The sequence below is a fragment of the Bos indicus x Bos taurus genome, chromosome 24 (genome assembly GCF_003369695.1).
Source record: "Bos indicus x Bos taurus breed Angus x Brahman F1 hybrid chromosome 24, Bos_hybrid_MaternalHap_v2.0, whole genome shotgun sequence".
In the NCBI taxonomy this organism is placed as follows: Eukaryota; Metazoa; Chordata; class Mammalia; order Artiodactyla; family Bovidae; genus Bos; species Bos indicus x Bos taurus.
The window spans coordinates 20,029,794-20,054,766 of NC_040099.1; the positions used below are offsets into that span (position 1 = coordinate 20,029,794).

General features: G+C 42.1%; 1 protein-coding gene across 7 annotated transcripts in view; it reads right to left on the reverse strand.

The window, feature by feature from the left end:
- Nucleotides 1-7,552: 7,552 nt before the first annotated feature.
- Nucleotides 7,553-24,973, reverse strand: part of KIAA1328 (KIAA1328 ortholog) — a 421,290-nt gene continuing 403,869 nt past the window's right edge. For all 7 annotated transcript variants that reach the window (XM_027526136.1, XM_027526135.1, XM_027526142.1 and 4 more), the window contains one exon: nt 7,553-10,780. In XM_027526136.1, the coding sequence (XP_027381937.1) occupies nt 10,570-10,780 (211 nt within the window). In that variant the 3' untranslated portion in view covers nt 7,553-10,569. The remainder of the gene's footprint in view (nt 10,781-24,973) is intronic.

Consider the following 24,973-nt stretch of genomic DNA (forward strand, 5'->3'; position numbering starts at 1 on the left):
AAATCACCAAGAGCCTAGAGCATTGTGCTCGAAGTCCAGGCTCTCTAAGGGCGATAGGAAACTACCTCTCACGTAAGCCAGGCTGTGATGACGGCCCTGCTAGTTTTCTGCAGGATAGTAATAACACGTTACCCTCCCTGGGCACTGATTTATTTTCTGCCAAGCACTCTCCAGACACTAGTTTATTTAACCTTCATTAAATACCTCGCCTACCTCGTGAGGTAGGTTCCATTACGATCCCCATTTAAGATAAGAGTGAAGCAGAGAGAGGTGAAGTCACACATGTAAGGATGAATCTGGGCCACTGGACAGGAAAGTCAACCAACAGACCATTGTACTAGAAAAGTGAGCAGTGGGCAGGCTGATAAGCAGAAGGACTCGGTGCTATGTGGAGACTGAGCGTAGGAGAGCAGAGACGTGAGAAATGACCCTCCCGATCCTGTTTCCAAGTCTGCACTCTATTTATTTGGAATGCTCTACTCGATGCTCTGACAACCTTGGGTAAGTCTTGTTAAAACATTTTCATTATCGGTGCCAGTGACATCACCCTCAAATTTTAGGTGTGCATAGATGTGTGTGCCCAGCCTCATTCCTTATTAAGGATTTGAGGTGACTTCCAAGAAGAACCCCATGCAATAATTTTTTCAAAGTACGAAAAAAGGCTACATCTCATAAGGACTGAATAAGACCCTCAGGGCCCAGCCCAGAGCCTGGCACACGGTAAGAGCTTCATGAGTTTCTGATGCTTTCCTGGCACACCCACTGGCCTCTACTTCACAAGCCCAAGGTTTTGTACATATTCCTCCCTTTCTGGTCCTTCTTTCCTGGCTCTTTCTGTCCCTCCCGCATCATCACGCTGCAGTGACGTTATTTTTGTTCCCCATCTCAGTTTCTTCCCATCCTTGTCTTGGTTCTCTCCTGTTACTAGCAGTCCCTGAGTTCTGCATCTCTAGGGAGCTCCTTTGATGATTCCCCATGCATCCCGCGTAAGGAAAGTTTCTTGAAACGCATATATAGGTTTATATGCATGTTTATTAAGCACAGATTCATGCATTATAATAAAGATACCCCAACAAATCAGAGGTGATCCACGCCCCACAATAACCAAGGGTATCACACCCTGACAGAGTGATTTCCAGGTCAACATAAAGAAGTAATAAAGATTACTTACTTATTAATTACAACATAAAGAAGTAATACAATTGGCCTGTGCAGCTTTTCTCTGCAGACACAGAAGGTTTCCATCCGACTTTCTGAAATCATGAAAATTGCTCAGGGATTCTTGGTAACACCTGTGGGGACCAGTCTGGGAATCGAGAGGAGGCCCCTCTAACTTGGAAAAGCACCCTGTAGCCAGTCTGAACTTTCTCTTCCATCAGCTCTTCCGGTCTCTCCTTCCTTCACAGGCTGATTTCTAAGATGAGCGGTTGTGGATGCATCGCTCTCCCCAACACCTCACAAATCGAAGCTTTCACTCAAGCCAGTTTAGAGCCTCGGAGATCAGGTGTTTGCTCGTGACTTCCCAGCACTCCTTGCCACCCAGCAACCAATGCCCCAGGACACTTCTCTTGTGGCAGTTTTATGTGATCTAATTCACATACCATATAATATACTAATTTAAAGGGTACAGTTTAGTCAGTGGCTTTTAGTATAGTCACAGTTATGCAACCATCACAATAAATTTTTAGAACGTTTTCATCACCCCAGGAGACATCCCACACTCTTTGGCAGTCACTCTCCATTACCCCCATCCCCTACCGCCCTAGGCAACCATTAATAGACTGTCCCTGTGGCTTTGCCCATCTGGACATTTCATGTAAATGAAGTCATACGATACGAGGTCTTTTTGACTGGCCTCTTTCACTTAGCTTAATGCTTTCAAGGTTCATTCATGTTGCAGGTTGCATTTCCCTCCTTTTTATTGCCGAATATTCCACATACCCATACGCTACATTTTGTTCACTCATTCATCAGCTAATAGACATTTGGGTTGTTTTTACCTTTTGGTTATTATAAATAATGCTGCTGTGAATATCCATGTAAAATTTTTTCTATAGACATATGTCTTTATCTCCAGATGTTCGAGCTGAATTTAGAAAAGGTAGAGGAACCAGAGATCAAATTGCCAACGTCTGTTGGATCATAGAAAAAACAAGAGAATTCTAGAAAAAATATCTACTTCTGCTTTATTGACTATGCCAAAGCCTTTGACTGTGTGGGTCACAACAAATTGTGGAAAATTCTTAAAGAGATGAGAATACCAGACCACCTTACCTGCCTCCTGAGAAACCTGTATGCAGGTCAAAAAGCAACAGTTAGATCCGGATATGGAACAAGACTGGTTCAAAATTGGGAAAGGAGTGCGTCAAGGCTGTATATGTCACCTGCTTATTTAACTTATATGCAGAGTACACCATATAAAATGCTGGGTTGGATGAATTCCAAGGTGAAATCAAGATATGCAGATGATACCACTCTAATGGCAGAAAGTGAAGAGAAACTAAAAAGCCTCTTGATGAAGGTGAAAGAGGAGAGTGATAAAAGCTGGTTTAAAACTCAACATTCAAAAAACGAAGATCATGGCATCTGGGCTCATCACTTCACAGCAAATAGAAGGGAAAATGCAGAAGCAGTGACAGATTTTATTTTCTTGGGCTCCAAAATCACTGTGGATGGCAAATGCAGCTATGAAATTAAAAGATGCTTACTCCTTGGAAGGAAAGTTATGACACCCTTAGCAAATTATAAAGCAGAGATATGACTTTGCTGACAAAGGTCCATATAGTCAAAGCTATGGTTTTTCCAGTAGTCATGCATGGATGTGACAGTTGGACCATAAAGAAGGCTGAGTGCCAAAGAATTGATGCTTTTGAACTGTGGTGTTGGAGAAGACTCTTTAGAGTCCCTTGGACTCCAATGAGGGCAAACCAGTCAATCCTAAAGGAAATCAACCCTGAATGTTCATTAGAAGGACTGATGCTGAAGCTGGAGCTACAATACTTTGGCTACCTGATATGAAGAGCTGACTCATTGGAAAAGACCCTGATGCCGGGAAACATTAAGGGCAGGAGGAGAAGGGGGCAACAGAGGATGAGATGGTTGGATGGCATCACCGAGTCAATGGACATGAGTCTGAGCAAGCTCCAGGAGATAGTGAAGGACAGGGAAACCTGGCATGCTGCAGTCCATGGGGCTGCAAAGGGTAGGACATGAATTTAAGAGTCAGACATGACTTTGCAACTAAACAGTGTTTTTATTTCTCTTGGGTCTACACCTAGGAGTACAACTGCTAGTCATATGGTAACTCTGTTTAGCTTTTTGAGGAACTTACAGACTGTTTTCCAAGACAGCTGTACCATTTCACATTCCCTTCAGCAAAGTATGCGGGTTCAGAGAAATTTCTTACTTTCCTGTAAGATCTTCCTCTTTGATATCACTGTTGCCACTACTGGGGTTCAGCATCTTATCACCCTCCTGTCCAGTGTTTCCATGAAGGGAGCTCCAATGGAGCAAGTTCTGACTTCTTTCTGTGTCCCGTGCTCATTGCTTTCTCCTTAATGCTCTGTTATTTATCTTTCCAGTCAGGGGCAATCTGACTTCATTTTGTGCACATTCTCAACAGAGAAAGGTTGATTTATGTGCTGCATTCAAGGTCTTTCTTTCCAACTCAGTCCCTGGCAAGCTATGTGAATCCTAGGTTGTCTGATCTGCTGTCCCAACTCTCCTCTGGGTAGGCTGTCCCACGGTCCAATCTTGGGAGGTGGAATTAGGAAGCCTGATCCTAATAGCAGCATCTCTACTCTACAGCCTTCTATCCAATCCTAGCATGGAGTGACAGGTCTCCCAGCACCTCATCTGACCTGTGCAACAGCTGCATAACAAGCCTAAAGTGCTACCTGCTTAGTCTAGAGGAAGGCTTGTATGGTACAAAGAGCACACCCACAGAAGTTGACACTCGTCTCCCAGGCCTCTTCTAGCTCCACAACTTAGCAGTTGAGGCCCAACACCTAACCTCTCCAAGATCAGTTTCCTGATCTCTAACAGGGGGCTACTGCCACCCAAGTTTTAGGATTTAATGAAGTGAGGCATCTACAGACCTTGCTCAGCACTTAGCAGGCACGCAGTACTGGTTTCCTTCCTTCCCTTTCTTATCCACGCCCCCGCTCCCCGATACAGCCTGACACCCCTGCATGGTAGATATTTCTGAACAAGTGATTCTAAAATAGTTCACGGCCTTTTGTTGAAGGATGGACCTCCAGTGCCTGGCATCCAGCAGCCTTCACAATTTGGGCCTGGCCTATTTCTCTCAGTGCATGCCCATGTGTTCTTGTCTGGAACCTCAACTACTAGCTGTGACCGCAGAGGCATTCTTTCAAAGCACATCTTGAGTGTTCTCACCAATGAACATTCAGCTTCTGCACTTTCCCACCGGCCACGTCCCTCCCTACCCTTCATCCGTCTTAGATATTCTTCCCAAGCCCAGGTTACAGTTCTTTCCTTTTTTGCCTCCTCCCACAAGTTCTAAGTAAACTCAGTCCAGCAATTTGCTATCTGAAACTATAGTGTTTACCAGTCACTGGGAGATTTACTGAGATAACTCTTGCTTATCAGTCAATTCTAAAGGAAATAGTCCTAAATATTCATTGGAAGGACTCATGTTGAAGCTGAAACTCCAATACTTTGGCCACCTGATGCAAAGAATTGACTTACTGGAAAAGATTCTGATGCTGGGAAAGATTGAATGTGGGAGGAGAAGGGGACGACAGAGGTCAGATGGTTTGATGGCATCACTGACTTGATGGACATGAGTTTGAGCAAGCTCCATGAGTTGGTGATGGATAGGGAAGCCTGGCATGCTGCAGTCCACGGGGTTGCAAAGAGTCAGACGTGGACTGAGCTCTCACTTTATTATTGTTAAAAATTTAAAGTATGAACTATGTATAAAATAGGTGACTCACGAGAACTTACTGTTCAGCACAAGGTACTCTACACAGTTGAATATATGTGTGTGTATAACTGATTCACTTAACAGTTATACAGCAGAAAGTAGAACATTGTAAAGCAACCATAGTTCAACAAAAATTAATTAAAAATGTAAAGTATGAAGCTTTGTCTCCTATCTAGTCTGTTAGTTAGCTGAGAAATAGCTACCACTAGTGAAACACTTTATATGTGTCAGGGACTATTCCTAGGCCCTTCACATACATTAAGGGCTTCCCTGGTGGCTTAGATGGTAAAGAATTTGCCTTTAATGAAGGAGACCCGGGTTCGATCCCTGGGTCAGGAAGATCCCCTGGAGAAGGAAATGACAACCCCCTCCAGTATTCTTGCCTGGAGAATCCCATGGACAAAGGAGCCTGGTGGGCTACAGTCCATGGAATCGCAAAGAGTCAGACATGACTGAGTGACTAACTCATACATTACCTCATTGAATTTTACTCTTATAACCTTCCTATGAGGCATGCATTATCATCCTTATTTTATAGGTTAAGAAATTTAGGTTTAGTGTGGTTAATAAATTGCCTCAGAGTAATCAGCTAGGAAGCAGTATAACTGAGATTTGGGTAAGATCTAATTAGTTCCATGTGCTGTGCTTAGTCGCTCAGTCGTGTCCCACTCTGTGACTCCAGGCTCCTCTGTCCATGGGGATTCTCCAGGCAAGAATACTGGAGTGGGTTGCCATGCTCTCCTCCAGGGGATCTTTCCAACCCAGGGATCGAACCCAGGTCTCCTGCATTCTTTTACCATCTGAGCCACCAGGAAAGCCCAATTAGTTCCATAACCTGTGCTGTTATTCTCTTCCTTAGTGGGGTCAACAGCATGTGACACAATGATGGACCCAGGGGAGCCACTCAACTGACCAAGACCACAATGAAGACAAGCTTGGGTTTTGGTAGGTCATGGCCAAAGTAGTTGGCTGCCCTACTGATCACATATGATATAGGTCATTCCTACTGGTTTTACATCTACCACCTCCCCCAGCCAGTTGAAGGTGGACCTCACTCTCGTTTTGCCAACTGTCTTTTTAGAAGAAGTCCTAACTAGGGCTGTAATAGCCTTTATTATTTACAGAAGACAGTGATGTCCATTATGCCACCTGGAGAGATTTAGCTTTTCCCCAGGGATTTTCTTTAATCTTCCCATGGCTTCCACCTCCATGAACAGAAAGAAGTCCTAGATGGTGGCATTCACTCCTTGAGGGTTACCAACCTAAATCCCCTGGAGAAAGGACATGCTATGTTTCTGCCTGCTTTGGCCCAAGCAGTCTACAAAAGCTCAACTTACAAGAGATGGCGGTGGAATGTTCAATCCTAGTTGAGATTCTTAAAAATGTTCATCTTGGAACATACATCAAAGCAGTGATGTCCCGCCGTGGGGGTTGGGGGGGGGTGGAGTGGGGGGATGTGCCTGCTTGGTGGCCAGACCTACCACTGGCAGGATATGAGAGCTCGCTTTTCTCTGAACTTTCTTCATCTGTAAAACCAAAGTGATGGATTTTATGGGCTCTAAGGTCCAATCTAGCCACAGACTTCTGTGAATCTGGAAGGTGATGGAATTGTGGTGAGGAGAGCAGAAAAGGACCCGGGCACATTTTCCAGGTGCTTCTTCAATTATGAGCATGCATGTGGTGGAGCTGGATATGAGTGAGCTTTGAGGCTGAAGCCTGAGAGGGTAAAAGGTTCCAGTTCTGAATGGAACAATGGAACTCTAGGGGCTCAGGAACAACCCACTTTGAATAGCAAATCTGAGAAACTTGAAGGAACCGTGTGGCTGGTTACCAACTTATGAAGTGGGCTCTCTGGCTACCAGTTTATTCTTCCTCTGAGGATCAGGCCTTGTTCCTAGACTCAAGAGTAATCTTACTTCAATCGGGTCAAACTCTACTTAGTTCATTTTCAGCTTGGGAGCCATTTGAGTGATGACTTTGCTCTCATCACTTCTGTCTCTGAGGAGCAGCTGCAAAGGCCCCTGGTTCAGAGGGAGGTGCCAAGCTGGCTAGGGAAGCCGGGACAGGATAGGGCCTTTAGCTGTCTTAGTTGAATCCATAGATGTGATCTCAAAACTCAGCACTTCAGGCATGCGAACCCTCGCCGATGTTTTCCCAGCACCTAAAGCGAACTGTTTGCTGTTTAGTCACGAAGTCACGTCTGACTCTTTGTGACTCCATGGACTGTAGCCCACCAGGCTCTTCTGTCCATGGGGTTGTCCATGCAAGACTACTGCAGTGGGTTGCCATTTTCTCCTCCAGGACTATTTTTCCTGTGTCCAAGTGCCAAGACAGTTCTTTACTGAGCAGTTTCTCAGCAGTACACAGAGACTGAATCCTCCATTCTAGTGACCACATAGCCTAGTGTTTATGTGATGGGTATGAGCTGGAGTCAGCCAGGAAACCTACAAGATGTGGGTTTCTTTCAGTTGACCATAAGCTCCTGTTGCTTTAACAAATACTAAGTGAAATGATAACCCGAGGCTCTGCTTTTGTTTTCAAGCTAAACTCCACTTATCTGATGAGGGATGTTCAAGGAGCAATTCAGTATTAAAACCACATGGGGAGAATAACCATAGAGAGAATTTATTACCATAAAACCTCATATGTGTGTGTGTGTATATATATAGATATATATAAACATTGGCCCACATTAAAAAGAACATACCCTGAGGTGGGGATAGAAGGTGAGCTGGGGGGAGTCTGTCAGAGCCCCCACCCTAATGATGGCAGACTTCGTCTGGCTCTGCTCCTTAGGCCTGGCCCCTCCCTGGAGTCTGAGACCAGGAAATCTCTTGTATGAGAGCCGAGTCAAGTGAAAGGAGTGCCCCTGGAGGAGGAGGGAGCCTCTCCCTCCCATGACATTCAGGACGCTCTAGACAAGCCCCCACCACAGAGGTCAGGTTTGTGAACACAAGCGTGCCTCCAGGAAGGGTGACCGCCAGGAAAACCTTTCCCTTGGCAGACTTGGCTTTTGAGATCACGCACCTTGGGCCCTACTTAAGGAGCATCGGTTGGCATTCGTCCTTCCCCATTTTGCCAACAATGATTGGCGTTTCTCTCCTAGAACTGTGGGAAGCAGGGTGGGGGAGTGGGAACACCAGCAGCATCCCCCGCACGTGTCCAGCCTTGCTTTGGGGAAGTGGCTGGAGGCTGGGTAAGTGCTCCCAGTCACTGTCGGGAGCGCTTACTGAGAGGAAAGGCAGATCCCTGTGTGCCAGACCCTCTCCCTAGGTAGCTTAGTCTGCAATTAGGTTACGCCTCTGGGCTTCACAAAAGCCTCGAGGCTCTAAAACAACCTTTTCATACGTGTATATATAGATCTCAAAGTGAGATACAGGTTGAAATGTTAACATATGCTTTTGAATTCATACTGAAGATGTTAGGCCAGACACAGATTCACATCCTGCTGCCCTGACGCCGAGGAAACGCCTGCAGGATCGAGAAGGGCAACTGGTGGGGGCTGCAGCACATGAAGAACAGGCTGACTGATGCTCTGCTGAAAATCCAGCTTTGCTGTTCCAGATTGCTCATTCAGGAGAGGTAAGCAAGCAGTTAAACTCCATTTTGTGGCATGTGACCCCCAAAAGCCTTTAGTTTAGAGCCTACTTATGATTCTTGTAAAGGCAAACAAGTTTCTTGAAGACATCACAGGCCTTTTCGTGGTCTTTCTGGCATCCTCTCACTCCAGAGAGCAGTGAGGACACCGGTGTCCAGGAGGGGAAAGTGTGCTTGTGGGTGATTTGAAGGATCTGGGTACACTTAAGGTGGTCACGACACACGGAGCAACAGAAAGATAGTTCAGGAACTAACTTTAACTGAGAAAGTGGCCAAGGGCTCTCAGCTTGTTTCACCACCCCTGCCCCCCACCTTTTTTTTTTTTTGCCACACCAAAGAAAGCTCTTTTCCAAAGGCTTTTGGAATGGGATGGCACTGATTCAATTACTTTCACAGGGGTGAACTTTCAGAGAAGACTGTAATCTGCAATAATTTTCAACTGAATGACCACAGCTAGTTTTTCCTGACCTGATATTTCCCTCAGATTGAGAATATGGTATTGGCAGGCTACATTCCTTCCTCCAAAGGACAAAAAGATGCAAGTGAAGGAAGGCTGAGCAGAGGTGACAGGGACCAGTCTGAAAAGACAATGAGATCTGGATTTATCCAGACACAGAAGCTGCTCTGGAAGGCTTCTGTAGGCTGAAATAATCTAGTTTTGATAAAGACTTCAGGGAAGCCACGTGTCTCACTAATTACAAGCTGCCCTGCATGTTCTGACCTTGGCTACTAATAACAACTGAAAATCTTAGTCTCAGTTCATGTCTGGGGTTGGTGAAAGGGAAAGTGAAAAAAGCAACACCCCCTACACCAAATAGAGTCACTGAATAATACACATCTCCCCTCTGCTTCCAAGGACTGGACAGTTTTAAATCCACTGGCTCTACCAGGCTCATCATACTGCCCATCAGCTTGGGATGCTGCTAGAGCCCACTAGAGCCCTCTGCAAGCAGAGCAACCCAGCTCAAGAGCTCTGCCAAACAGGAGAGCAGAGAATGGAGGTTTCGGGTGTACTTCTTCCACAGGCTTTCTCTGGGGGGCCCAGTGGGAGAGCAGGGGGGAACATTATCTGGCAAGTGGAGGTGGTTCTGTGGGGCCATGAGACAGTGGCTTTGAGCAGAGCACATGCAAGGCCTGGTTGACCGGGACTCTGGCTCTTCACCAGGAAAGAGAGAAGGCCAGGAAGCCTATCAGCCTGCAGCCACTGATGGGAGTTCATGAGGGAGTTCATGAGGGTGAATAAGACAGACACTTGGGTCAAGGAAAGATACTGAGAGACTGCTCTAATTTACCCAAGGAAATGGCAGATGGGAGGACAAGCATTTTGGCCAGTGCCTCCGCTGGGCCAGCACTCTCTTGTTTCCAAGGGCTGGAGTGTGGGGGGTGGATTTCCAGCTCATTAAGCACTTAGGGGTATGGGGTGGGCAGCTACCAGGCTGATGACTGCAGAGGCTGACTCACGATTGGCCCTCAGTGTTGCCTGTGATGGGAAGGGCACCAACTCCAGCTTCAGAATTAACTGACTGCATTGCAAAGAGGTACGTGGTAAGAAAACAGGGTGGAGAGGTAAAACGGTCTATGTTTCGGAAACTGCTTATGTTACACAGGGGCTATGTTGAAACCAGAGGTATCTTTCAGTGGAAAGGTTTTCCTTGTGTACAAAACAGAGCCAAACTTTTCCAGCAAAATATTGAAAAGGAAATACTCTTGAATGAGTCTGAGTAAACAATGGCCTCTGCCATGCAGTAAATGTTCTTTGTTAATTTTCTAATCTCTGCTTAGCACAGAAAGGCTACTGCCCTCCACCCTCATCCACCCTTAATGTGTTACCTACTGACTGGTCTGATCAGAAACACCCTGGGTTGTTAGAATAATTTCTAAATTCGATACATAACAGGATGCTAGTGAGATAGGTCCTTGTGAAAGGAGAGACACAATTACAGTTAAATAATTTAAAATCCTAGATCGGTACATAGAGACACCCACTCATTTCTGATGGAAACTTTGCAGCATGTGCTTCAGTGTCAAATGAAAAAGATATCTTCCAGAATCTGATTCTCCTCCAGGTCTTCGGGGGTGCTGCCAGCCCTGGTCTTGTTCCAGGTTGATTTCAGAGGACTGAGTCGGCAAGTACGGTGATTCCATGACCCACCTTCTCTGGAGCGATGGGGCCGGGGTTTGGAAGCAGTCTTTGGACTCAGAGATTGAACCAAATCCAACAGAGACGTCTCATACCTGTAACACATACAACCCAGACAGAAAATGATCAAGTCGGCAGAACATTAAAATCCAAAAAGACCATAGAGATGGGCTTCCCAGGGCAAGAATCAGATCACAGATCACATCGTAGATAAGAGGGCCTTCTCTGGGAACTTTAGGGAAAGTAAACACCAGAAGGGCCTTGTTGTCTGTCTGTCTCTAAGCCCTTGTTTTCTGCTGACTACTAACCTGTGAAAAGAGACTGTGGAGTGGGCAAAGTAATCATGGTAACAGCAACGATATTAGTAGTGACATTTGCCACAGATTTCAGGCTCTGTTCTCAGTGCTTTACATGAATCTTCCTTTCATTTAACCCTCTACACAACCCTATGAGGTAGGTCCCCATTAGTTACATGAAGAAACCAAGACTCTGAGAAGTAACTCGTCTAGCAAGAGCCACTACCGGGCTGAGTCAGGACTTGAACCCAGGGCATTTGCTTCTAGCACTCACACACAGGGCACTTTTAAAGCTGCCTCTCAAAGTCTTTGCAGTCAGAGAGACTTGCTAAAATCTCTCTTTAGACCACCTTACCTGTCTCCTGAGAAACCTGTATGTGGGTCTAAAAGTAACAGTTAGAACCTTACATGGAACAACTGACTGCTTCAGAATTGGGAAAGGAGTACGACAAGGTTGTATATTGTCGCCCTGCTTATTTAACTTATATGCAGAGTGTTTCTGTTGTTCAGCTGCCAAGTTGTATCCAACTCTTCGTGTCCATAGAGTCGTGTGCAACTCTATGGACTGCAGCATGCCAGGCCTGCCTGTCCCTCACTGTTTTCTGGAGTTTGCCCAATTCATGTCCATTGAACTGATGATGCCATCCAACCATCTCATCCTCTGTTGCCCTCTTCTCCTTCTGCCTTCTATCTTTCCCACCATCTGGGTCTTGATGTGAAGAGCTGACTCGCTGGAAAGCATCTCTTGATGCTTGGGAGAGATTGAAGGCAAAAGGAGAAGGGGGAAAAAAAAAAAAAAGGAGAAGGGGGCAGCAGAGGATGAGATGGTTTGATAGCACCACCGAATCAATGAACGTGAATTTGAGCAAACTCCAAGAGATAGTGAAGGACACGCGCTGCAGTCCTTGGGGTCACTGAGTTGGACACAACTTAGTGACTGAACAACAACAATAAATCAACATGTGAAAAGTACTCAATAAATGCTCATTCCTTCCTGATATGCTACTCCCACTTTCTGGAGAATCTTGGAAAAGGAACACTTATTTGAAACTAAAGAAATCCCTCTAAAGAAGGAGAGCTTTGGTGTCTATCATTTTTATAAAAAAGTAAACTTAGAGCAGTTTAGAAGCAGAGAAACAAATTATATGGTAGATAACACCCTCACCCATGTCTCATTGTTTTTTTCCCAGGATTGGAAGCCAAAGGCACAAAGGATCTCCCTCCACATTCATTCACACAGGGGTCAATCATTTCTATGGACAGAACATGAGGCCTAAGCAGAGCATGTGTGACCTGTATAGCTGCACAGGGCCCCACACATGGTTCAGTGCTCTGCTGTGGCTGTCTTGAAATTCTTAGTGATCTTATCCTTGACCTTGTCTATTAGAAATAAAGTCTGATGGAACACGGAAGCATGCACGTGAGAGAGGAGATATCCCGGGCACGTGTGTGTGGGTTCTGGCCCACAGCACCGTGTGTATGCCAGATTGCCGGCTCCTGCTTGTGTGCACCTTCACACCAGAGCAGCGTGGGGGTGGGGGTGCAGGGCCCAGATGAGTCACGGTGACGGTGACAGAGGGGCGGTGGCGGTGGCACTGGCGGGAGGCTGGCTGGCCTTTTTCCCAGAGCTTATTCCCAAGGTAAAAATATTAGCTCTCTGGCCTGAGCATGGAGTTAAGAACTGCCAGAGCTTAGGCAATAAACGCCAGTAAATTACAAAACAAAAGCATGCATGTGGACACTGCAACACAGCATATCAGCCACACTAGGATTCTTGAAGCATTTAGAATCTCTGGTGTTAAACGCTGTTGCATTGTTGCAAAGCAAATATCCACTGGTTGAGAAACAGAAATTAAATATAAAGATTACTGCATTTGATGGAAAAGAACATTGTTTTTATAGGAAGCTTCAAATGAACAGATAAATGAGTAGTTTTAAATTTCACTTTTCTTTGTAATTTAAAATACAGTAATAGAAAGCATAATAGGCATTCTGAATTATCTCCAAACCATCAGGTGACTTTTGGTCTCTTGCATGACCTCTACAATTTACAAGAAATGCTAGAGAAAACATCAAAATGGTATTTTACAAATTTAAATTAAATTAATGTGTATGAAGAGGTAAATCTTAAAAAAATTTTTTTTTCATAAGAAGCATCAGCTTTAGACATACTAAAATTTATATTTTGAAATAATTTATTAGAAATCTATCCAAATGGTGTCACAGTCCATAAAATATTCTTAACAGTTCCAGTGTCAGTTGCATCAGCAGAAAGATCCTTCTAAAAATTAAAAATCACCAAAATTTATATGTGATCTTTCATTTGCCAAGAGCAACTAATCTGCTTTTAATTATATCACTTAAAGTTGCTAAAAGTATAAACTTTGATGATCTAATAAATGAATTTGAAGAAATGTGAACCAGAAAAATTTTATGATCAACCAAGTTATCACATTAATAAAGTATTATTATTTATATTATATAAAATTATATCAAAATACAATTTTTTGCTAACTGTAGGTTTATGATATTATTCATATATCACCTGTTTTTTAAAATTTTTTAATTGAAGGATAATTGCTTTACAGAATTTTGTGGTTTTCTGTCACACATCAACAAGAATCATCCATAGGTATACCCATGTCCCCTCCCTCCGAACCTCCCTTCCATCTCCCACCCCACCCCACCCTTCAGCCTGTGGCAGAGCCCCTGTTTGAGTTCCCTGAGTCATACAGCAAATTACCATTGGCTATGTTTTACACATGGTATTTTAAATTTCTATGTTACTGTCTCCATACATCTCCAGCTTCCTCCCCCTCTCCTCCCACTTGTCCATAGGTCTGTTCTCTATGCCTGTTTCTCCACTGCTGCCCTGAAAATAAATTCATCAGTGCCATCTCTTCAGATTCCATATATATGTGTCAGTATACGATATTTATATTTCTCTTTCTGACTTACTTCACTCTGTATGATGGGCTCTAGTTTTGTCCACCTCATTAGAACAGATTCAAATTCATTTCTTTTTATGGCTGAGTAGTATTCCATTGTAGATATGTACCACAGCTTCTTTATCCATTCATCTGTCAATGGACATCTAGGTTGCTTCCATGTTCTAGCTATTGTAAAAAGTGCTGCAGTGAATACTGGGGTATATGTGTCTTTTTCAATTTTGATTTCCTCAGGGTGTATGTCTAGGAGTGGGATTGCTGGGTCATATGGTGGTTTATTCCTAGCTTTTTAAGGAGTCTCCACACCGTCTTCCATAGTGGCTGTTCAGTTTACATTCCCACCAGCAATGCAAGAGTGTTCCCTTTTCTCCACACTCTTTCCAGCATTTATTGTTTGTAGACTTTCTGATGATGGTCATTCTGACTGGTGTGAGGTGGTATCTCATTGTAGTTTTGATTTGCATTTCTCTGATAATGAGTGATGTTGAGCATCTTTTCAAGTGCTTGTTAGCCATCTGTATGTCTTCTTTGGAGAAATGTCTCTTCAGGTCCCTTTCCTGCTTTCTTCTTAAAGGAAATTAAAATTTCTTCCTAAAGGAAAATACTTTTTGGTTTAGTACCTTTAACTGCATTTTTTAATCCTACTTTTTGAACAAAAGATTTTCAGTTTGCATTGATCTTGTAAGTTATATAGCTGACCTGGCCCTTACATCTCAGCCAAAATCAGACTAGCATTTCAGGCATGGAAATGTCATATTTTTTTTCTATGGTATAAAAATCTATAAGTTGAAATCCTTTCTAGCAGAAAATTTTCTTTTTTAGAAGAAATTTTTTTGCAGCTTTTATTCACATAGCGTTAAGCCAATGTTTCAATACAATTGCTTCTGTCATTCAAAACAATGATTTCTGCATTCAACTAAAACATCTTTATTTAGGGTGCAAGCCAGTGAGTGAGTTGGATACCAGCTTCTAAGAAAGTTTGTTTACAAGCAAGACAGACCTACTTCATGCTGAAGGTACAGGCTTTGTTTGTACTTTCCTTGGAGGCACGTAACAATGTTGTGCTAATATTCATCTCTTCATATAGATGATTAATTTAGTTTAAAATCAGAAACAATGGGAAGCCTATTTTTAAATACAATTTCAAGTTTTTGTTGTATACAAAATAAGGAGACATATTCTAAGTGAACAAATTAAACCAGCTGCCTTTTCTATTAAAACATAGAACTAAAATAATTGGGGATTAGGAATTATACCAGAAATCAATCAATTCAGAGATGCAAATTGAAATCCAGAGTAACAATAAGACGTTGAGTTTAAAGACTGATTGAACTTATTAATCATTTGAAAAATAGTTGTGGGCTTCAAATTTCTTCCAAGTATTTTAATTCAAATACAATACAGTAAAAAAATCTTTATAGAGTGATCCACAACAGCATTGAGAATTAGATCCGCTGTATTAGTCAGGATAAATTAGGTTATGCAGCAGTAACAAATTAACCTCAAAATTCCAGTGGCTCAATACAATTTAAATATATCCAATGCGATAGGGAGGCCTGGCGTGCCGCGATTCATGGGGTCGCAAAGAGTTGGACACGACTGAGCGACTGATCTGATCTGATCTGAATGCTTATGCTATGTGCTCAAAGAAGGTGTAGGCAGACAGTGGCTCCACTGTCTCACAAGGTAACGTGAGCTTCTCTGTTGTCTTGGCAGGGAAGAGAAGCTGAAGAATCTTACAAAGATTCTCCACAGCCACATAGGATGTGACATAATACTTCTTACATTTAATTAGCCAGAATCAGTCATGGATTGGAAGAGAGGAGAACTGGGTATTGCCAAATGCCAGTAATGCCCACCACTGAAGAATGGGTCTGAAATATAATTTGGAATAATTCTCTCATTTTACCAATGAAGAAACTTAGGTCCAGAGAAGTAGAAGTCAACCGTTGGCAGTCACAAAGCAACTGAGTGGCAGAGCCAAGTGTTTTTTTTAACACAGTTTCCTCGACTTCCTAGACTAGTTTATCTTTAATCTTTCCATCAAGTTAAACAAGATGTGCAACTAAAGGAACAGTAAAAGAAGAAAATGGTTGCTGTTTCCAACTATATTTTATTTTAAAAGTATAGTAGGATTAGTTGTAACTCAGTGTGAACACTGCCATACTCCTATTCAACGGGGCTGTCTTCACCAACAATTTCATCTACCTTAAAGTACAAAGGCTTATCTTCACGGGTCTGCTGTCATCATAAAAATTCTATTTTTCCTGAAGCCACATTCAGTCATGGATTACACGGCGGCAGAAGAACCAAGAAGTCTGTGGTAGGCAGGGACTTGGATTTCAGTGACAGCTCACAGCTGATTTTGTTCAGTAAATGTTTTCATAGTACTTTTGCTATTAGGAAAGACCAAATAATCTGGCAGATTAAAAAGCAACAAAACAGCAAGGATTATATTAAACATCAACACTTGAGAAGTTACTGAACTTTATGCCAGAACTATATATGCAATAAAGCAAAATAAAAAGTGAATTCCCATGGTATTTTGTACTAACTACCAGTAAAGAGCAGTGTGTTTGCTGAGGTGACATGTGACAGGATTTAATTACCCTGGCCCGACCCCGATGGGGACGTTTTGTATTCAAATAATGTAAAGGGACATATAACTTATTCAAATTGATAAAATACCATCCCTTGAAAAAATCAGACTATATGTTAACCACAGGCATGGTGATGCTGACCTTTCCTACCTCTGCACCTCATAGAGCCAGTATTCACGGGTCACCTAAGCACACAGGTGGACTTGAACAGTTTCATTATGGAGACGTGTCAAGCAGAAGGCTTATTTGGTCTGTTGTGATGGTCCTATCCAGGAAGCAATCTGAACTTGGCCATACCGGAATGAATCCGTCCTCCTAGAGCTCTCTTCCCAGTTTTGTTTGCTTCTGACTTAGCAGGACATTTAGATATCCAGGGCAGGATGCAGCCTCTGAAGCTTTGACTTGGCTCCGTGCCACCAATTTAAGAAAGGGATGGTCTGACATGGTGTCTGAGGATATTAAGCACAAGGCCAGGAAATGAAACAATTTCACAGTCCATCCCATAAGCTGCGCTGGGTGGAAAGCTAAGTGTGATGCAGGAGCTTTCCTCTCTCATTCTTTTTTTATCTTTGGTGATTTCAGTAGGCCTCTCCCGATTACCCTTCTCTGCTCTTTTCTTTTAAATGATGAAATGTCCCAGAGATTAATCCTTAGCTCTCATGTCTTAGATAATTTCATTCATCCTCATGACTTTTAATAACATCAATGTCAATGACTCCTAAATGTATCTAGCTCTAACATTAACCTTGCTCTCAAGTTCCAAACTCATACACTCAACTGTTGCCTGGTATCTCCACTTGGCGGTGTGACAGGCATCAAAACAGAACTCTTCTCTTTTTTCCTCCAAATCTTGTTCTTCTCCACCAACCTAGTTGCTCAGGGTTGCCCCAAACCTGCTGCTATGCTTGACTCCTACCTCTGGGCCTGTGTACGCACTGAATTCTCTCCTTCGGACACTCTTTGCTCAGATTTTGCTTATTTGCTTTTCTCTTTTAACAGTGATGAGAATAAGGTCATTATTCTGTTTATGTTATTATCTCCAGGGCCAAGAATGGGATCTGACATAGGGCAGGAGCTAAATATTTGTTGACAAATGAGTGGTTCTGTGGCTTAAGTTTAGCATCTTCCTCTATAGGCAGCTTTTTCAATCTTTGAAAACCCAGTCTTTTAAAAAATTGCAACATATGCAAACATTATGAAAATGTTACTCATCCATCTATTCTTGTTTTCCTTTTGTAAAAAAGATAATATACATATGCACTGTGTAAACTATTTTTTCACTTAAAATGTTGAGAATATTTTTTCTATATAAATTTTTTATGATATCATTTTTCATGACTTCAGGTTACTTTGTCTCCCAAATGCACTCTAATTGAGCTAACCAATCCCCTACTGAAGACAGCTTAGGTTAGGTAAAAGGTCTTCTGAGTTACTTTAATACTTTTTTTTTTTTTTTAAACACGTTGCTCAGTCATGTCTGACTCTTTTTGCGACCCCATGGACTGTACAGTCCCTGGAATTCTCCAGGCCAGAATACGGGAATGGGTAATGATACCTTCTCTAGGGGATCTTCCCAACCAAGGGATTGAACCCAGGTCTCCTGCATTGCAGGCAGATTCTTTACTAGCTGAGCCACCAGGGAAGCCCAAGAATGCTGGAGTGGGCGGCCTTTCCCTTCTCCAGGGGATTTTCCCAACCCAGGAATCAAACTGGGGTCTCCTGCATTGCAGACAGATTCTTTACCAGCTGAGCTGCACGGGAAGCCCCTTCTGAGACTCAATCAGCTGTATCTCTCATTCCTTTTTAAATCAGTCAATGCCCATAGGATATTTTCCACTCCAACTCATCCCAACTTAGCAGAGCACTGCTATCCCTATGATGTTTTATAGTTTTACCCTCTTTTTACCCAACACTTCCCATGCCCCCAGGGCTTCTGGAACTTTTGTCTTATGAGATACTCAGCTGTATTTTGTTCTCTTCTTAGAGTACTTCCTCCATCCCCTGTTTTAACTAAAACCTGGCTCTTTCCTGAGGTCAATGCCTCCCCTATATTCTTCTCAGTAAGAACTGTTTATACTCAATGTACCCTATGAATTTTAGGGTCAAGAGGTAGTATTTGGACCATCATTGCTTCCATTTCTGCTTTCTGATCATTATTCTCCTGGTCTCTCATTAAACTCCTACTGCTCTGAGGATCCTGTCATCTGCTGTGCCACCCTTAACCTTTCTGCATCTATGTCATTCATCTACCCACTCACTCTCAATCATGATGGTAACACTTGATTTAGTCTTCTCCTTCAGTTCAACTGTTACCATCATACTTGCTAATGTCAACGTTACATGAATGGCACTCAACCAGCACTCTTAGTTCTTTGATCTCTCAGGTCAAAGACTTTCTCAGGGGATTCCCTGATGGTCCAGTGGTTAAGACTTGGTGCTCTCACTGCCATGGGCCTGGGTTAAATACCTGGTCAGGGAACTAAGATCCCACAAACTGTGGGGTATGGTCAAAAAAGGAAAAAAAAAAAAAGATTTTCTCAGCAAATCTTTCTTTTTATATCCTGGAGCTTGTGAACAGCCTCTCTTCTGAATTGAGTAATTCAAACATCCCACTACTTCCTGACGCCTACATCTTACCCTCAAGCTTGTTTTTTCAGCTACTCCTACCATCTCTGCCCACTGGTCTCAATGGACAATTTATTCAAACAATCACTGTTCTAAGAACTGGGAACAAAGTGGTGAACAAGACAGCTCAAATCTCTGTCCTGGTGGGACTGTTAATAGCATACATTCTTCCCAACCCTTTTCTCTCTTATTTAACTTGAATTTCACAGCCTAGCATTCCCAAAACTCTTTTGACAATGCTTCTAAAAACACGTCCCCTGTATTTTTATCCATCCCCGACATCTGGCAAAATCATAACACTGCATGAACCAAATGTCTGCCTTTTCTGTGACTTATAGTTGGTAAACTTAGTGTAAAAAAAACAAGATTAAAGAAACTAGCCAACATACAAACAGCAGATCCAATATAGATTCCCAGTCACTAACTCTAAGTGGGTGCTAAACGTTTTCTGACAGAGCTACAGTGCTTCTCTAATCAGCTGCTCTGCTCTTCCCATTTCCCTTTTCACAACTTAGGCTAAACAGATGGTCTTGCTTCCCATTTCAGAGAAAGGGGTCATAAAAGAAAAACTGTCTTCCCTTTGTCACTTTCCAAGTGTTTCAGCATTTATCATTTCCTCCTTTTACATTAAAGGAAGTGATCCTTCTCTTACGGCTAATCACTCCATCTGTACTTCTCAGGAACCTTTTAGTATTGACTCTCCACTCTAGAACCTTCAATCTTTTCCTGTTTACTAGATAACTAAGAGCACTTAAGACATTTACACATTTCCATAACCACACTACTTCTCAATTTTTTCCAACCTGGCTTTCATCTTCTACTACTCTACTAAAATTGAACTCAGCAAATTCACCAATGACTTCTGTGCTGCTAAATCCAATGGACATGTTATAGTCTTTGCTTTACATGTCTCTCCAGAATTCAATGTGGTTGACTGCTTCCTTATAAACTTTAAACTGCTTTACTGAAGTAAAACATACATACAGAAAAGTGAACCTATCTAAATCATTACAGCCAAGTGTTTTTTAGTTTAACAGTGTGCAACTATCATAATTTGAGAACATTTCCTTGCCTGCCCCCTCCCAAGAAACCCTGTAGCCATCAGCAGTCACTCTCTATCTCTCTCCTTGTGGTTGCCAAATAACATGCCACATATGGATATACCAGGCTTCCCCAGTGGCTCAGCGGTAGAGAATCTGCCTGCAATGCAGAAAACGCAAGAGATGCGGGTTCAATCCCTGGGTCGGGAAGATCCCCTGGAGGAGGGTATGGCAACCCAATCCAGTATTGTTGCCTAGAGAATCCCATGGACAGAGGAGCCTGGCAGGCTACAATCCATAGGGTCGCAGAGTCAGACACAACTGAAGTGACTTAGCATGTACACACTCATGGATATACCACATTTTATTTATCTGTTCATCACATGATAGATATTGGGCTGTTTCTTTTGGCAACTGTGACTAGTGCTGTGTTGAACAGTCATGTATGTGTTTTTAGTAAACATGTGTTTTCATCTCTCTTGGGTGGACACCTAAAGATTGGATGATAAACTCTACGGTTAACTTTTTAAGGCACTGTCACACTGTTCTCCAAAGTGGGTGCACCATTTCATGTCTGAATTTGGAGATCTTTTCTCTGGGACTATTAAGTTTCTTAGAGAAGAGACTTTCAGTGTTCTGGGAGAGAGATTTGGTCTACATCTGGAACAGGGAAGGAGGGTGACCTTTCTCCATTTGTAGACTTTGAGTTCATCCCCTTTTCAGTGCTACCTGTACGTGCTAGGTCACTTCAGTTGTGTCCGACTCTGCAACCTTTTGGACTGTAGCCCGCCAGGCTCCTCTGTCCATGGGGTTCTCCAGGCAAGAATACTGGAGTGGGTTGTCATGCCCTCCTCAAGGGAATTCTCCCAACCCAGGGACTGAACCTGTGTTGCTTATATCTCCTGTATTGTGGCTACCTGAAATCTTCCAAAGTCCACACCATTTCTGAGTCTTCTCTTCTCTACTGAATTTATGCAGAGAGTTCATCTCTAGCCTGTTGTCTGGGACTCGTATTCCATACCTGGACTGTGGCAGGACTACTAGGTTTTTGGATTCTTGCTTTAGAAGTCCACCTCATCTATTTTTAGTTCTACCCCACATCACCACTGTTTATTGTTCATGCTGCTTCTAATTCCCAAACTTTTCAAAGTTCTCTCTTCATTTGTAAAGGCTTCTCAGTGCTTTCTCTGCAGTAGCTTCCTCTGTCCTGTCTAATAAGTTACTAATCCTCCATTCATTTTCCATTTTCCAAAATGTATAAACATCTCTGGTACATGATGACTCTTCTCCCATTTCTTTTGTGGATTTACACCTTTAAATACATTCATTTACTCTCATCTTACTGGCATCTCAGGAAATAGCAGAGATAAATAAAAGTGTTCAATGAATCATCTTAGCTAGGAAATACATTTGCAGGAAGCTTCCATAAATTTCCAGGTTTATTATTAGACATTTCTGAGTTTTTTCACTGCTACTATAAATGAGCTCTCCCCTACCCATTGTATTTTTTAAATAGCTAATGTTGGTATCAAGATTTATAGTAATTGAGTTCTGAATATTGTTGAACTCTCTTAATTTTTAAGACTATTTTTTCAATAGATTTTTATGGGTTTTATGGGTGAACAGTTATATTGAATATAGATAATCATAAGGTTTATCTATTTTCCCATATTTGTATTACTTTTCTTATATTATTGTATTGGCTAGAACTTCCAGGGAAATGCTAAAACTACAATTTTTATAGGCACCTTTGTACAATTCTGATCTAAAAGGAATTATTCTATTTTTTTCACTATTAAGTATTTCCCATCTAGATATTCTTTATTACATTAAGAAGTGTTTTCTCTTTTGGCTTACTAAAATCAGAAATGAAAAATTAATTTTACCAAGTAAATAACTTTTAAGTATAGACTGAAATTATAATATATATTTTTATCTTTGATATATTATTGAGATATATTCTATTTCTGGCTTCCAAAATATATAGCAACCATGTTTTAATTCTTAGAATATATTCTTCTTGGGTGCATAGAATTATTCTTTATATTTACTCTTAAACTAGATCTGTATGATTAGTGTTTAAAACATCTATATTTATAGGGAATATTTGTTTATAATCTTTCTTATGTACAGATGGCCAATAAACACATGAAAAGATGCTCAAAATCACTAATTATTAGAGAAATGCAAATGCAAATGACAATGAAGTCTCACCTTGCACCAGTAAGAATTGCCATCATAAAAAACCTGAATGCTGGAGAGGGTGTGGAGAAAAGTGAACCCTCTTGCACTGTTGGTGGGAATATAAATTGATACAGCCACTATGGAGAACAGTATAGAGACTCCTTAGAAAACTAGGAATCAAACTACCATATGACCTAGCAATCCCATTACTGAGCATATACCCTGAAAAAACCGTAACTGAAAAAGACCCAAGTACCACAGTGCTCAGAGCAGCACTATTTACAATATCTAGGACATGGGGAAGTTGACAGATGAATGGATAAAGGAGATGTGGTACATATATACAACGTAATATTATTCAACCATAAAAAGGACGAATTTGAGTCAGTTCTAGTGAGGTGGATGAACCTAGAGTCTGTAAGTGAAGTAAGTCAGAAAGAGAATAACAAATATCATATTGCAATGCTTATATATGGAATCTAGAAGAAATGCAAAAAAGCAAAATGGCTGCCTGAGGAGACCTTACAAATAGCTGAGAAAGAAGAGAAGGGAAAGGTGAAGGAGAAAAGGAAAGACATACCCATCTGAATGCAGAGTTCCAAAGAATAGCAAGAACATATAAGAAAGCCTTCCTAAGTGATCAATGCAAAGAAATAGAGAAAAACAATAGAATGGGAAAGACTAGAGATCTCTTCAAGAAAATTAGAGATACCAGGGCAACGTTTCATTCAAAGGTGGGTATAAAAAAGGACAGAAATGGTATGGATTTAACAGAAGCAGAATAGATTAAGAAAACGTGGCAAAAATACATAGAAAAACTAATCAAAAGAGATCTTAATGACCCAGATAACCACAGTGGTGTGATCATTCACCTAGAGCCAGATATTGTGAAATGCAAAGTCAGGTGGGCCTTAGGAAAGCATCACTATGAACAAAGCTAGTGGAGGTGATGGAATTCCAGCTGAGTCATTTCAAATTCTAAAAGATGATGCTGTGAAAGTGCTGCACTCAATAGGCCTGCAAACTTGGAAAACTCAGCAGTGGCCACAGGACTGGAAAGGGTCAGTTTTCATTCCAATCCCAAAGAAAGGCAATGCCAAAGAATGTTCAAACTACTGCACAATTGTACTCATCCCACATGCCAGTAAAGTAATGCTCAAAATTCTCCAAGCCAGGCTTCAATAGTACGTGAACCATGAACTTTCAGATGTTCAAGTTGGATTCAGAAAAGGCAGAGGAACTGAGACCAAATTGCCTGCATTCATTGGATCATAGACAAAGCCAGAGAGTTCCAGAAAAACATCTACTTCTGCTTCATTGACTATGCTAAAGCCTTTGACTGTGTGGATCACAACAAATTGTGGAAAATTCTTAAAGATATGGGAATACCAGACTACTTTACCTGCCTCCTGAGAAACCTGCATGCAAGTCAAGAAGCAACAGTTAGAACAAGACATGGAAGAACATGGTTCAGAATTGGGAAAGGAGTATGTCAAGGCTATATATTGTCACCCTGCCTATTTAACGTATATGCAGAGTACATCATGTGAAATGCCGGGCTGGATGAAGCACAAGCTGGAATGAAGTTTGCCAGGAGATATATCAATAACCTCAGATATGCAGATGACACCACCTGTATGGCAGAAAGTGAAGAGGAACTAAAGAGCCTCTTGATGAAGGTGAAAGAGGAGAGTGAAAAAGCTGGCTTAAAACTCAACATTCAGAGAACTAAGATCAAGGCATCCAGTCCCATCACTTCATGGCAAACAGGTGGGGAAACAATGGAAACAGTGACAGACTTTATTTTCTTGGGCTCCAAAATCACTGCAGATGGTGACTGCAGCCATGAAATTACAAGACACTTGCTTCTTGGTAGAAAAGTTATGAGCAACCTAGACAGCTTATTAAAAAGCAGAGACATTACTTTGCCATCAAAGGTCCATATAGTCAAAGCTATGGTTTTTTCCATACAGTAGTCATGTATGGATATGAGAGTTGGCCCATACAGTATTCATGTATGGATGTGAGAGTTGGACCATAAAGAAGACTGAATGCCGAAGAATTGATGCTTTTGAACTGTGGTGTTGGATAAGACTTCAGAGTCCCATGGACTGCAAGGAGATCAAACCAGTCAATTCTAAAGGAAATCAGGCCTGACTATTCATTGGAAGGACTGATACTGAAGCTGAAGCTCCAGTTCTTTGGCCACCTGAAGCAAAGAGCTGACTCATTAGAAAATACCATTATGCTGGGAAAGATTGAAAGCAGGAGGAGAAGGGGACAACGGGGGTGCAATGTTTGGATGGCATTGTGGACTCAAGGGACATGAGTTTGAGCAAGCTCTGGGAGTTGGTGAAGGACAGGGAAGCCAGGCGTGCTACATTCCATGGGGTTGCAAAGAGTCAGACACAACTGAGCAACTGAACAACAACAACATATTTGCAGGGAAGGAGTGGAGACACAGCTATAGGAGAATGGACTTGTGGACAAAGTGGGGGAAGAAAAGACTGGGATGGATGGAGAAAGTAGCATCTCTCTCTCTATATATATATATATACACACATATATATACACATATATATATACACTACATTT